The sequence below is a fragment of the Artemia franciscana genome, chromosome 12 (genome assembly GCF_032884065.1).
Source record: "Artemia franciscana chromosome 12, ASM3288406v1, whole genome shotgun sequence".
NCBI classification, from domain to species: Eukaryota; Metazoa; Arthropoda; class Branchiopoda; order Anostraca; family Artemiidae; genus Artemia; species Artemia franciscana.
In genome coordinates this window covers 9,537,387-9,553,296 of record NC_088874.1, presented here as the reverse complement: position 1 = coordinate 9,553,296, position 15,910 = coordinate 9,537,387, and the positions used below count along the sequence as shown (strand labels likewise).

General features: G+C 33.1%; 1 protein-coding gene across 3 annotated transcripts in view; it reads left to right on the top strand.

Moving 5' to 3' along the window:
- The window catches only part of LOC136033647 (RNA-binding protein Musashi homolog 1-like), a 122,089-nt gene that overhangs the window by 88,394 nt on the left and 17,785 nt on the right, over positions 1 to 15,910 (top strand). For all 3 annotated transcript variants that reach the window (XM_065714465.1, XM_065714464.1, XM_065714463.1), the window contains 2 exons: positions 9,083 to 9,322; positions 10,984 to 11,046. In XM_065714465.1, the coding sequence (XP_065570537.1) occupies positions 9,083 to 9,322; positions 10,984 to 11,046 (303 nt within the window). The remainder of the gene's footprint in view (positions 1 to 9,082; positions 9,323 to 10,983; positions 11,047 to 15,910) is intronic.

Here is a 15,910-nt window from a genome sequence, read left to right as displayed (position 1 = left end):
AGTACTTGGCACGCGGCAGGCTTGCATATATTTGACTATCTAATTACACAATAGCATAGTAATCTCATTAATTTTTACTTTTAAGTCACGAGGTCAGATAGAACTCCAATTCGATTAAGAAATTCTGGTGGGCACTTAATTCCTCCTTCCTGTTAATGCATCAAACAATCATCATTTTCTACGCCTCGCCTTTCACGCCTTTTGCCTTAGCTGTTCGGATTCATTCTAAACCATGTGTAATTTTACATGACGTCATAGATACCAAAAAAAATTCTTCCCAGCTTTTTCTCAGTCTTTATATTTTTGCTTGAATTGCATTGTTATCTAATCCAGTAACGGCCAGGATTGTTCCAATGCCTATGTTCTCTGACGCATCTAAATTATGTATTGGCATAATCATCGTTATTTATTCTTTTGTTTCAAGTCTCAGGGTGGAAAATTTTTAATTTCGATTTTTCCTTTATCCTTTTCGATTTTTAATTTCGATTTTTCCTGTTTATCCTTTACAGATGCTTAAACAGCACGGTTCCAATTCCATAGTAAATTCTGAAGCTATTGCCTAAATTGTGCAATAGTATAATTATCTTGTTAGTCTTTAATTTTAAGTCACATTTTCGTTTGCAAATCAATGTGATTTTTGCTGTTTCTTATTTCTTGCCTTTTTCTAGCTGTTCAGAGTAATTTGTCATCTTGTGTAATTTTGCACGTGTCATATACATAAAAAATGATGCAACCACTCCTGAGGGGAAAATGGTATATTTTTTATATCATTGGCAATTCCTTAAAACGACTTTCTTCGTCATGTTGCTTAAAAGTTGAATTTTTTACGCCAGACATTGACGCGACAATTGGGTTAAGAAGCAATGTTAACTTGCGCTAATTTGAACCAACTCAAAAATTTAATAGAATGTCTCAGCCAATCAGAAAATTCTCTAAAAATCTGATTGGTTTAAATTTCGGTAGAGGCAAAATACCATGGACATTTTGAAATTTTATTAAGAAATGCTTAATTGCTATATTTAAAAAATTGGACAGATTACATTCTTGATTTTGCATTTTTAAATATACATTAGTTTTGAACTAGGTTAGCTCTTTGTAGATTCTTAAATTGTAGCGTTCAAGTTGGTTTTACACGGTGATCTGTAGTGATAACAAGGGCGTATCCAGGATTATTGTCCGAGGTAGGTTGCAAAAAAGACTTTAAAACGCATCAAAATTTGTTTATATGTATTTTTGTTACGTATTTATGAGTAGGGCAAAAATTTCAAGGGGGAAGAGATCAAACCCCGTAACCACCCCATCCCCCCTGGATACGGCCTTGAGTGATTAGTGATCTGCCGTGGTCACTGTTTTTAGTGTCGTAAAAATTACTGCTAGTCTTAATAGTGTGTAACCAATAGAGTATTGACAAATAATCATGGCGTAGCTAGGAATGGGCCAGGGGGATTGACTTGTATATCAAAGAGCTGCTTGTTTTTACAAACCCCACCGAAAAATTGAAATCAATGTAAATTTAAAGAACGTGAACGATTCCATTCACAAAAGTCAGATTGCCATAGGTAATTCATAAAGCGTTTATTGACTTCTCTATTGTTGTAAAATTTGGTTTTACCTCGATTATCTAAAACTAAGTAGGTTTTTCAAAGAATTGAATTTAAAGGCTGTATCAGTTGGCTCAGTTCGCCATCTCCTACTTAATTCGGTACTCAGAATTAAAGTTCACTTAAAGTAGAATGAATTAAATTTTTTTATTAAATTCTAAATCAATTAAATGTCATATGTAATTAATTAAATAAAATATAACTAGTTTTAAATTAGAATTACGGCAAAATTAAACTAAGGGTTCTATCAGTTGGTTCAATCCACTACCTGCTACTTTTTTTGGGTTTAAATATTTGTAGAATTTTCTGACTTCTTACATTTGGGTTATGCCCATCTATCACTCGGAGAAACGGAAAAAATTGCTTGGATACCCCCCAAAATTTTTGTTACCTACAGCCAAGGGTGAATCTCTAGCATTTTTACTGGGGGAGACAAGGGGGTCCATATTCGGATAGCCAAGAGGCATTGGATGTATAATAATTTCTTCTCCGCATTATTGGGGGGTAATGGTTTCCCCAATTGAAACAAATTTTTCAGTTGTTCCCATCTTCCATAAAATGTATGTTTTTATAGCATAATGACCGCTGAATATTTCAGCCGCTTCGATAATTACTGAAGCGGAAATATCGTGATAAGTGCTACTAGTAGTCCACCTATTTACGCTTATTGGTGTCAGGCCATAGGAAGATTTCAGCTTCTCCTTTAACTATCGTGCTAGCTGCCCTAGTATCAGACAGTGTGTTTTCCCAATGTTAAGTTGCAAACATATTGAATTGACGTCTTGGTTAAGGACCCATGCTACGAAGCTTACTTTATGAATTCACTGTGAATTGGGGTTTAGTGACAAAAAGGTACAATTTACATGTGATTCCTTGAGTAACAACCGGAGCCATGATTTGACTTGATAATCCAAAATTAAAAAAAAAAAATTTTGTTGCAACGCAGTGACAACCTTTGGCCCTCATTTTTCTCAGATTCATATGGTTTAAGCTGTAGTCCTAGGATTAACCAGAAAAAACGCACAGAACCAACTAGTGCTTGGGAGTTTATTTTGGTACGCTGTTTTTCAAGTCAGAAGGAGGGGGGACATTATTGGCCTAAAAAGGGTAGTCAACTATTTTTATATTATCTTGATAACAGTGATTGTTTAGTAAATAATTTAAATGAGCTTCCCAACCGGGTTCTGCCTTGGCATAATTATTTCTGATGTATGTAGCAGTTCTCTATGAGTCAGTTTAGCCCAAGTTAGTTGAAGATCTAGTCGTTAGGTGCTGTTAACTGTCTGAGTGTTGCTCATAATTAAGCCCAGTGGATTTTTTGTATGTTACGAAACTTGGGCTACTTTGCCTCAAATTATTTTTGGTACAAATATTTTTGTTTCTTTTTATTCATGTTAACTCCTTGAATCTTCGAAACACTTTGTTTTAAAAGATTCTGTGAATCTTAGGAAAAATATTTTAAAGGCTATTTATGCTAAATTTTTGATTTGTAAGCAGTGAAGATAATTTTAGTTAATTTTTCTTCTTTTTTTTTTAAAGTGGCATCCTAAATTTGCAGTTTTTTATTAATGATAATTTCTATGTTTGAGGGTACTATATCTTAAATACAGCTTGATTTATTTAATTACTTACGGGAAAAAACAGTAAAGAAACAGCATCATATTTCATAGTCCAGGTTGGTGGGGCTGATGTGTTTCATGACCCTTCAGCCAGGAAGTGTAATAGGAGGCTATGAGCCAGCCATCCTGTGTTTTCGCACACCTTTCTTGTCTGCCTCACCCAGATTTCTCCAAATAATTATCTAGAGCTGGGTCATCCCTGGCTAATAATAGAATCAGGTCACTGACTTCTGTCCCAAATCAAATTGGCTACTCCCGAACTCGTAACTCAAACCTAAGGGAAACAGGATTGCAAGCTTAGCGCGTTAACCACGCGGATAATTACTTACGAGTCGGTATTTATTAAATATTGGCTCTCAAAATTGCATATTCTCCCACTTCTCTCTCCCACCTCTCCTCTTTTTTACTATTTAAAGAAGATTGGTAAGAAGAAGTGGTAAGAAATGTTATATATGATTGAAAACTATAAATGATTGATTATTATTTTCAAAAATAAAGTTTGTCTCTATATCATTTTAATTATTTATTCATCTAAAAAAGGGTACAATTGACTATGGAGGCCTAAGAAGGATTTATTAAGGTTGCTTTAGAAAATGAATGGTCTAGGAAATTACCTAATTTGACATATAAGTGAATTAGAATTTCAATAGAAATCGTGTAGTCAGTTGTAAGGACGGCGCAAAATCATTTGAAAAGATTTGGGATTGAGTGCGTCTTTGATAACCTTGCCTACGTAAGGATAAGCAATCTTGATTTTTCGTGCTTGTACACATGGGTAGATTTGCTTTTTTCTCAAGTGGTCGAAAGCCCTTTTTGGAAAGTTGTTTTTAGTAATGAATATCGGTCGTTAACTCAATTCCTTATAACCTGATTATTACTACTACAACTTCTTGTCGCGGTACCGTGCTGCTTGAGGAAGTCCAGTCCAAGTGTAGCCCTACCCTTTAAAGAGGCCTAACCCAAATATTTTTCAGCCATATAATATTGCACAAGCGTCAGTTTTAGATGCATTTAACAATTTCTGTGCATTAAACTTTTTTCTTAAAATTATCACGGAGAAGGAGTTCGAACTATTTTTTTTTGGGAGTTCCACTCTATAAACATGGTGAATTTAAGCTGAACTAGGTCTGATCACAGATTCACAGAGTCTTCTATTTTTATATTGTTAATAATCACGATTTAAACATGTGACGATCGATTGTTGTCAACTTTTGTCATCTCGAAGGGTCACCCCCTTTCTGAAATTGCGCAAACCGAGTGTTGTACACAACACGGGTTGAGGCGTGCGACGTGGGGTATGGACCTGTCATTTGTGGTGGGGAGAGGCTTGGCCGAATAAGTAACGCCCTAAGATGTACGTGAGATGGTGGAAAGTGGGTGACTCCTCGTGTCATTTGTTTTATTTGCTACTTGCGACGCAGAATTTTGACGATACTATGTATTGTATATTTTATTGTTTTGGAAATATAAAACTTTTAAATTTCGGCAGTAGTTTTGCTTTCCTCAGTATCCTAGCATAGTTATGTGGAAAACAGTATCTATCAGAAGACGAAGAAAAAAGGGGACAGTTGGAGCAAGAAGTTCTGCATTCTAGGTTAGGATCTAATTAGACTTGATGTTTAACCTAGTGAGATGGCTTTGTGACTAATTTTGTGTTGAACTTAGATTAGTTTTATGTCCTTTTTGTTATGTTATAATTGAATCCAAATAGCTTAGTTCAGTCGTATCCCGAGGTGATCCTTTTCACTTTTTCATATTCTTATTTTGGTTAATATTTGGTTTATTATTTTTTTTTTATTTCACCGATTTTATTTTTTATTGTGTTAGTTTTTTTTGAGAATATTAGAATATAGAATAGTTCGTTCAAAAAGATTGAGCTCTTGCTTTTTTTTTTTTTTTTTTTTTTTTTAGTCGCATTTTTTGATAACTTTGATTTGTGCAATGGCAATTACATGAAGAATTTAATTATCTGAGCAATACATGTTCTAGCCTATAAGGCTAGTAAAAGGGGCTATTTAAAAACAAATCAAATACTTAACCCTGACTAACAAAAAAAAAAAAAAAAAAAAAAATATATAAAAAACAAAAAAGACGAGGAAACATCGAAGTTATACGGGTTCGCAGAAATGTATTCCTGTTCCAGATGTGTATTGGTGCATTCTATTAATAAAAAAGCGGCATTTTTGATCGGCTGCATTACTGTTTGGGTTTTTACTTTTCTTTGCGAATTAGTTTCTTGTTAGACTGAAAGGAATGGAATAAAAATTGTTCCTATTCAAAAATTCGCATAAATGCATTTCCACATAATTTAAAATAACTTGGAAAAACTTTAATTTATATAAGACGAAACTTCCGTGTTTTTTGTTTATTATTGGTTTTATAATCCCTTAGGAGTATTCAAAAGCTGGAGTACTGCACAATGGTCTTATTTCCTAGGACTAAATTTCATGATGCAATTCCATTACAAGTAGGGCAGTGAGTTCTATACCTGTCCATCATTATTTTCGTTCAGAATTTTTGTCTTTTGTGAACTTGTTTTCTTTTCAATCTTTTTCCTTTTTATTCATTCAATCATTCTCACTTTCGTTATCATTATAGATTTTTAATCATGTTAACATTCAATCATTTTTATTTTTAATCCAAACTTTTCTAGGTTGCAGCGCAAATAACAATTCTCGCGTCCCTCTTTTTTACCCCTTCCCCCTTCCGAATAAAAATCCTGTATTCGGCCTTGTCTCTCAATATAAAAGATAGAGTTTTTGAATCGTTATCTTCAAAATTGTGCTACAGAAGTGGAAAATTAAAACGGGAACGGGAACAAGGTTGCCATAAAATGCACATTTGCTGATTTTAGTTCAATCATTTTCTTTTCTGAGTCATTATTTTAAATTGTTTGAGAATAAAAATTTGTTTTAATATGTTGCTGGGAGTTAGTTTAAATTGTATCTATTCATTTATTCTCTACTTAGGAGGGGAACAAGGGGAATGTGAATATAACACATGCAAAATATAAAAAGTTCCTTGAAGAATCATAAAAATCTAGGGATTTATTTTGGGATGGGGGCATAGGAATGGGTACGGGCTACAAGAGAAACATCTTTTTAATGTGTTGAAAAAAATATTATGTTTTATCAAACTTTTAACACATGTGATTCTTTTATTTATAATTTTAATCGAGCTAAATAATTAAGCAAGTGCCTATTTTGAAACAAGAATCATTGCGCTAATTCTTCACAGAAATGGCTTCCGATTAATTACTAAAAGTAACGCAGTTAATTAAAATTTGTAACGGCATAAAAATGTATAATATAAGACAGCATAAGACAACCAAGAAAGAACCCCCGCCCCTCCATTGCAGTCCTCTCCCACCGGCCATGTTTACCTCTGCTTAAGTTTTGTATTTAATGTGATCACATTAGTCTTCAATCTCAGTCTAGTTCGTGTTGTCTTAGATTTAATTACTTGCTTTACTCTAAAGGACTAGGCAGATGTTGCGGCTTTTATGAAGTAATGATGACATTATTTATATAATACGCGCCCGTTTTCTCCCAACTTTTTCAAACTAGGAACTTTTTCTAGATTAACTCGTTTTGAGTGTTTGCCCGCTCATTATGCCCAAGGCAATATATATATACCTCTTAACGAGGCTGTGTCTATGGGGAGTGTCCCCCCATCGGAATTTTTGTCCGACAAGTAAACAAAAAACCATATAAATTAATCTTGTAGTGTTTTGTAGTCTTTTACCCCCTCCCCCTTCTAAATAAATATCCTGTATTCGGTCTTGTCTCTCAATATAAAAGAGATAATTTTTGAATCGTTATCTTCAAAATTGTGCTAAAGAAGTGGAAAATTTAAAGGGGAAGAACTTGGTTTGACAGGCCTTTATGTTGGTAAATACTGTTCCCAAGTATCGCCTACTAATACAATTCGTTTATATCATTAGCCGTATTTATCATAGAGATATAAAAATTGTTGTTTGTCGTCTTTTCTAATTTCTAAAAATGAGAAATTTAATCTTCTATCTGATTGGTCAATCATAAAGATTATGTTTGAAAGATGAACAGGGTTCAGCTCAAGAAAGTAAGCACTAGAGACAAGACACACTATTTGCTCTGTAGCCGTGTAATTTTAATTCATCCATAAGTGTGACTGAAATGTGTTCCGGGTGTCATTTAAGTTTGAGAGATTAGACTGAATAAAGCTGAATTGTTTTCAATACTGGGTTTGTACAAATACTTGCTGTTGTTTAAGTATATTCAACTGCATTTACTGATCTGATTTATAACAAATCTAATATTTTTTTCCTTGACTAGCCAGATTTTACGTACTTACAATTTTAGCCTAACAAGCACAGCCATTTATTCGAAGGCCAGTTTTATTTTGCAGACGTACGCTCTTAAAACGCTAAGTCTGTCTGGTCCTTTAGACTAGTTCTAGGAATGCATCTTTGTATTGTTTGTTCACGATGATTATTCTGCTACTTATGTTAGTTTCTTGCAAAGCTAAATATTTATCAATTATTGACTTTACTTAACTATTGAATTTGGATTTAGTGAACAGCATTAAACTTTTATGGCTAATGTTTACGCTTGAATCAAATTCATATACAGTAAAATAATCGAAATAAATGTGATTTTATTTCGTTGCTGTCACAAAGATATCTTTGCTGTCACTCGTAAAGGTTGGCCCACACTTCTGAGGTAATTGTCAAAAAATCTGCTAAGCTCTTCCAAAAGGGACAAGGTAAAGGTAAACAATACAGCACTGGGCTACCGGGATTGCTACTGATCTCTGTTTCATGGGCCTTTAACCAGGAATTGCAATGAGGGGGGGGGGCATCCCGTGCTTCGCATACCTTTCCTTTTTACATTCCCTAGGTTTCTTCAGATACCCATTTAGAGCTTTATCGTCTCTGGCTGAGCTTACATAAACACGTTATTGACCGTCTTTCCAAACCAAATAACCAGGGACACCAAGACTCGTAATCCTGTCCTCGCGGACAAAAGATTTTGACACGCAGGGCAATAATATGCTCAATCTCACTTCATTCCTCATAGTCTCTATTATTTTGCTGATCTTGTCAGTGAGAATAGTTTAGCAAACGGATTTTTATGATTATCTCAGAAGTTTGAAAATGTCTGGTACAACCTTCAAATATAGTGATTCTACAAAACAATGACAGTTGAAATGTTAACTTTCAATATTGATCGAAGCAATAGCCGGCCTCAGCGAAACAGAAAAGCCAGGCAAAACCATAAAATATTTTAATTTTAAAAAAATACGCAACAGCCCACTCGCAACACTAATTAAATTTTAATTAGTCGCGCAAAGAAGTTATTCGGTTGAGTTTCCCTTCTTGAACATAAATGAATAAAATAAATTGGATTTAAGTCCATCTTTAAGATGGCCAACCCCTTAAACGGCTGGTTCTTTTAGGGGGGGGGGAAGTAATTTCTGTCCAAATTCCAATGAAACCATTTTACCTGCAAAATAAATTCATTCATTATTAAAATTTTGAGCTATTGATTCGCTTGTTTCCTCCTCTCTCCACAAGCCCCTTTCCCCTTCTCTCTTTCTCTGTTTCATCCCCTTGTCTCTTTCATTTTTGTCGGAATTTGATTTTACATCAGTAATACTTCTGAACTTCTCAAAGAAGGGCAGTGCTTGAAAAGAAAGAAAAATTTTTAGAACTTGAATGATGGAGTTTAATTAATCCCCACTGTACATAGCTTTGATTAGATATTACTGTTTTTGCCTAATCTAATATTTAATTTAATCTAATCTATTGCTTCATGTGCTATGCTTCTATCGCATTATCGAGTCTTCACTAGTTTGTGTAATTAATGTAGCTTTCCCTTTTAGCAAATGTATCTGGTTTCCCGTATTATTCTCCTTCTACACCCCAAGGAAATGGAAGCACAGGAGGACCAGGTAGTGGTGATCGATCCACTCCAGCAACAATGTATGATTTCTCAAATATGGCAATAGCACTTAGCAATGTTGCAGATGGTGTGATGGCTCCCAGGGGAATGGACCCGCATTCTCAAGGCCTGTTGAGCACATCTCCGATGCATAGAGATCCGTATAGTGGTATGAGAGGACGTAAGTATCTTGCTTTTCGTAAATCCGGTGTGTCTCAAGGTTCAGCATACATAATCAAACTAGATGTGATCGATAATCTTGTTTTCTAAGACTAAGTCCTTTAAAATTTAAAACTCATTAATGTGTGTAGGTCTTTGATTAGGGTTTCTCAGATCCTTTTATACTTTCGGAATTCTTAAAATGAATTATATGGATCATGGACATTCTGCATTCTATGAGATTTATCTCTTTAGGTAATAATTCTATATCCTTGCTAACTTGTTTTCATGTAACCTTTCTATGGAATTTAGTATGTTTGGAGACTCGTGGTTGAAAAGCACTTTTATTATATTTTTAATTTCTAATTCAGCTATTTATTTTTCTTTGAGTATCCCGAATTTATTGATTCTTAATTGTCAGAAATTCACAAACTTTTTTTTCCAACAAGGGGAATTTTCAATTTATATCAATTCAAAATAAGTCTTTATCACCTTGTTCTTCCGTGGCCATGCAGAAAGAAAGACAACTCCCATTCCGTAACGGATCTCCTGCAAAACAGAAGATTCAAGACGAACATATTGTAAGCTTTTTGTCTGGAATGGGAGTTTACTGAGTTTTTCCTCAGTAAAGTCCTTACTTATATCTTTCAGCGATGAAATTTATACTATAAGTAAGGCCAAATCCAGGATTGTGTTTCGGGGGTGGGATTTACAAAAAACGCTTTTCAAAACGCGTCAAAATTTTCTTATATGAAATTTTCCTTTCTTAAGTCAGAAAAATTTGGAGGGGGGGGGGCAACTCGGTAAATCCCCCCACCCCCTAATACGACCTTTACTATAGGTTAATATTAAAACTCATTAGAACATTTTATACTAGGACTAACTAGTATGATTTTCCGTTCTAACTGATTAATTTGGTTAATTAAGTTAGCCTAGGATAAACTATTCATCCACCTGAAATGTCTAATTCTTTGCGATTCTGATTTTTTTTTTTTTTTCAATTATTTTAGCCAATATTTCTGTAAGATATGAGACGGTATTTTTTTTTTTTTTATAAAGATAATTATTTTATAATGTATGTCGTTATATAATGTTACGTAATGTTTTGGGGTATAATTATTATATCTTGTAATGTTACTGTGTGTATATATGCAGTTCACTTTTGTGCGCAAAAGCTTTAGTTATTTGTGCCTCCTCTTGACATCCTTGAAAAGCTTCCTTAATTTAGTTTTTCTTTTGTTTTTGAAGAAGTAAGTTCACGGTGCTAACTTGCATATGCAATTCATTTATTATTATTTACTAGCTCGACTTATGTTGCTGTCATTGTTTTTGAAGCAAAGAATATATTTTTACAGTTTAAGTGTAAACATAGAAGACGAATATCCTTCAATAAGGATATTCTAACTTTTATCTAAAATTATTTTCTAAACTTTATCTAAAATTATTTTTATCTAAAATTATTTCTAACTTTAATCTAACTTTTTAGTCGCCTAAGTTTATTTTAACCTACCAGTGCTATCGGGCGATTCAATATGAGTTTCATACAACGCTCATTTTTTTTCAAATTTGGGTTTTTCGTGTCTGGAAAAAAATAAAATAAAAAAAAACAATAACTTACGGTCAGTAAAAGTTGTGAAAAATGCCTTTAAAATGAATAATAACTACATTTATGTCTCATTCTAGTTGACATGAATGGAAGTATGACTCCGAACACGACAAATCAACTTCTTCCACAAGCACTGTCTGGTAAGTTTTATTAAGTTTTGGTAAGTCTTACCAGACTGGTAAGTCCGGTAAGGTAAATAAGATCATGTTTTGAAGTACCAACGTTTAGATTCACTCAGGGGGAGGAATAAACATGGCAAGCTGCTTTCTTTACTTATCCTGAGTTCCATTGCTCTCTAGTACCCCCTCCATATTACGATTTCTGAACTCCTCCCCCAATGAAATTGTGCCTCCATTACCGAATATTTTATACTTTCCGAAAGTAAGTACGGCTTAGTGAGTTCATTATTAAAGCACGACTTTGAAATATCTGTTGGGATTGAAAGTCAGAATCCCTGGGATAGTTTGATTGAGTATCCCTGAAATGGTAACGAGAAAAGCTAGACATTTTCCAAAATAGTCTTAAGGTGAATTTTAAGAAAATACTTCAAAGGGAGGGAGAAGTTCCAGGGGGCTTAACACTGCGTACTGGAGGGCAGAGGGCTTTGCCTCTCTAGATTTTGATAAATACCTTTTTGGGGCTTTTTGGTATTTTCATTGGAAAAAAAATAAAAAGGTGATATATTAACCCCCCTTAGATATTGAGCAATGCAACCCCCTCGTCTTATTTTTTTGGAAATTGACACCACTGATGCTGCGATGATTATCGTGTATCGATACATCGAGTGTATCGATGATACACTGAGCTGTAGTGATAATAGATAAAATTGGAAACCTCGTTCTTAGAGGCTACATTCTCTTTAGCTAGTGTTTACAACTCAATGCCTCTTGACGTGTATTTTTTGTCTTCAATTCTGAATCTCAGTCTGCTTCCATTTTTATATTTATCATTTCTTATATACTTCTGGTATGCAGTGCTTTATGTCTCGAAACTTCTTGTGAGCCATTTGGTTTGTATATTATATGGCGTGTAACCAAAAACTTGAAATGGATCCCTATTATTTGACGTCTGTGCCTTGATATATATCCAGAAGTTAACCTGTCACAGAGTCACATCAATTGACAGTTATATCCCTTACTTACACACTGATGTCCCTGACAGTAATATCTAATGTAATAAGTACACGACTTGTTGAAATCAGTGAAGTATCCCTAATGAATGGCACTGATTGACGCGTGTAGACTAATGTTTGGATAGGATATTGGATTTTGGTCACGGTTGCCGGTTAATATATGGGCCAGATTCTCCGTTGTATTCATTTCTCTGGCGTCTGTGTCATGTTCAGCCACGGTTGTGCCGGTGACGTAAAAAGCGACAGGCTTGTTGTTTTATTCACAAACATTGTCTTCTCATTATTTGGGCTATATTTTCACATAAATAAAAAGGCTTCTGGGAAAGCGTATGTTTTCAGTGGACGTTATTAGTGGTACTGTAAATCAGCACTTAAATTGCGGTATTTCATGTTTTGTCTATAGCCGTGGTTCCCAACATGAGGGGCAGGCCCCATCGGTAAGGCATGACAATGTTTTAATAGATCTTGGGCAGGACGTGTACCCTTTGGCTGTCTGTTTTAGAGCCTTAATTTTGAAAAAAAAAAAAAAATACGTGAAAGACGTCATATTCGTATGCATTAAAGAGCAAAAAGATAGGTGATAGTATCTGAGTGACGTCGTGCGTTATATATGAGATATTTTATATAGACAATATTTCTCATTAGCATAAAATATGCTATGAGAGCAATACTTAAAATTTCCAATGACATAATTTAAATATCACGAGGGGGAGTATCCGGATATTAGAAATGCCTAGTTGGGGCATGGCCTGAAATCGGTTGTGAATTACTAGTCTATTGTATAATACTTTTTTGAAATAGAATTAATTTAAAGATACGAGTGTAACAGAAATTTTTTATTGCAAGAAAAATACCCATTAATTAGCTTTTCTAATGTTAGTCAGTTCAAGAGTAGGTTGAAATGTTATCTGCTGGGAAGTCATTGATTTAGTATCTTAGACTGCTATTATTTTTCCTTTTATTCATATTCAGTACTTAATTTTTTCTTAGTTTTGTCATTTTTTGTTAGGTTTTTTCCTTTAGTTTTTTCCTAATTCCTTAGTTTTTTCATCTTAGTTATGGTTTATAAGGGAAGTTAACAATATATAGTAGGTTACAATAATGAAAACAACCATCATAAATAATAATGGCGCTTAATTGGTACCACTGGCACATGTTGAATTAGTACACGATATTTTCCACGATATTATAGTACACGACATTAGTACACGAATTTTTCTCTTATGTAGTACAAGTATGACGTTAAAATCAAAGCAAAACCAAGCTATTTATAAATATTGGTTATTTTATTGAAGCAAAATGGTTGGTACCTTAAAGAGCCGCTCAATATAGTCTATTATAAACTTCGTTAGCTTGTTTGGCGAAACTATTTAGAATTGACTGAGCATACTTGGCATAACTTGTAGAGCTTGGATAAGAGATCCGAATAAACGACGGAAAACTTAAAATCCGACGCTTACTTTCCCGGAAATCTTATTACTTTCTAAAATGTAACAAACAATGTTGGTTAATGAGAGAGTCATACTTACTTTCGCCGTTTACCATTGCCATTGCCATTTAACCAAACACTTGAAAAACTATAGGCTCTATGACTATCTTTGTTCTATGACTATCTTCCTTAGTTCTTCTACCCTAGGAATGACGCATGGACGGATAATAGATAGACTTATCTGTTAACAAATTAACTAAGATCATTTTATACAATCCTAATAAGGGGATTAATGCCAGATTTGCCTCTTACTCAATCGGACTATCTGTCCTGGCTTTTTCTACGATTAGCCATGGCTTAATACCCACAAGCATTCGATTTTTATCCAAAATCAACAGCTCTCCCGTTTCATGCCGGAGATAGAGGTAATTAGATTTAAAGAAATTTAAAACGTTAGAAAGTGTAAATTTAGTTTTTTCGATGAAATGGAGGACAATTTTCTTTTTAAAGCTCAGGAAAGGGTAATCCCTAGAAATATTCCAGCCTACCTAATAGGAAAACGTTAAAAATCAGCCCAAAATAAATATCGTTTGAGCAATTTGACAGCTTTCCCTATGGTGCTACCCTCTTTTTACTTATGCTTTATCTACATTGAATACACAGCGTTTTGTTTAACAATTAGCAAAAAATTACATCTTTTTGTTTGAAACTAGTTTTTCTTTAGCCTTTCTAACTGTTGACACATTCAAGATCCTCTATAAGTTTTCGTCAAAATTGTAAGTAAATTGAGGAAATTAGTAAATTAGCAAAATCATTTGAGTTATTTGGCAGTTTTGGAAGTTCCCTTTGGCACTGTGAAACTTCTGAGATGGTCAGCCGACGCTGAGACTTGAAAAATAATTTTTAAGGTATCGAATTTCCTTAACGGACGTAGCTATGGTATAGCTCAGCATTAGTCTTGACTTACCTACAAGAAAGTCTTAATAGCCCAAAACAAACGGGGAAGTAGTTAATCAGATTGCGATTGAATTGACAAATTTTTTCCCGATGCTAGACCTAATATTCCCCATTGGCTACAATTTGGCATGTCATCAAGATATGCAGGCAAAAGAGATACATCAAATAACGATTTGCTTACTGAGCATTTTTCTGAAACGTCTTTTACTTGTTGACAGTTTGGCCTCTGTTCAGAGCACCTGTCAATATTAGCCTATAATTTTTAATTTGAATCATTTCATGTCAACCTTGTTCGCTACGGTCCGCAGGTGTATTTATGGCAAGGCCTTTCTCCTCTGAAATTGACTTTTTCCGGGTAAGATGGAGGGAGGATGAACTTTAAATTAATCATTTTTATATACACTATCTGTGATAACTTATTTAAAAGAGGTTTAACGTACGTTTCTTCTTATCAAACAGTTTGTGGTAACGAACTGGAATTATATATATATATATATATATATATATATATATATATATATATATATATATATATATATATATATATATATATATATATATACATAATATATATATATAATATATATATATATATATATATATATATATATATATATATATATATATATATATATATATATATATATATATATTTTATATATATATATATATGTATATATTTTATATATATATGTATATATTTTTTATATATATATATATATATATATATATTTTATATATATATGTATATATTTTTTATATATATATATATATATATATATATATATATATATTTTATATATATATGTATATATTTTATATATATATATATATATATATATATATATATATATATATATATATATGTATATATTTTATATATATATATATATATATATATATATATATATATATATATATATATATATATATATATATATTTTATATATATATATATATATATATATATATATATATATATATATATATATATATATATATATATATATATATATATATATATATATATATATATATATATATATATATATATATATATAGAATATATAAGAAAATATCTGGAAGGGAGGGAGAAGTTCCAGGTGGCTTAACACTGCGTAGTTGAGGGCAGGGGGCTTTGCCTCTTTAGATTTTGAAAAAATACCTTTTTGGGGCATTTTTATAAAGGTTTTTGGTATTTTCATTGAAAGGCTACAAGCCTGAGAAGATTTACCTGATTTTCGGAAAAGGGGGGAAACCCCCAATAAAAATAAAGGAATCTTAATGAAAATCAAATCATATTTAGCGTATCCAATAACCCTGAAGTAGAAGTCTCAAGCTTCCATCTGAAAAAATGTGGAATTTTGCCAGAAGCAAGATGCGTGTTTATTTGTTTGTTTTTCCCAGGGGTAATCGCATCGAATCAATAGTCCTAGAATATCAAGAAAGGGCTCATTCGAACGGAAATTAAAAGTTCGGATGCCTT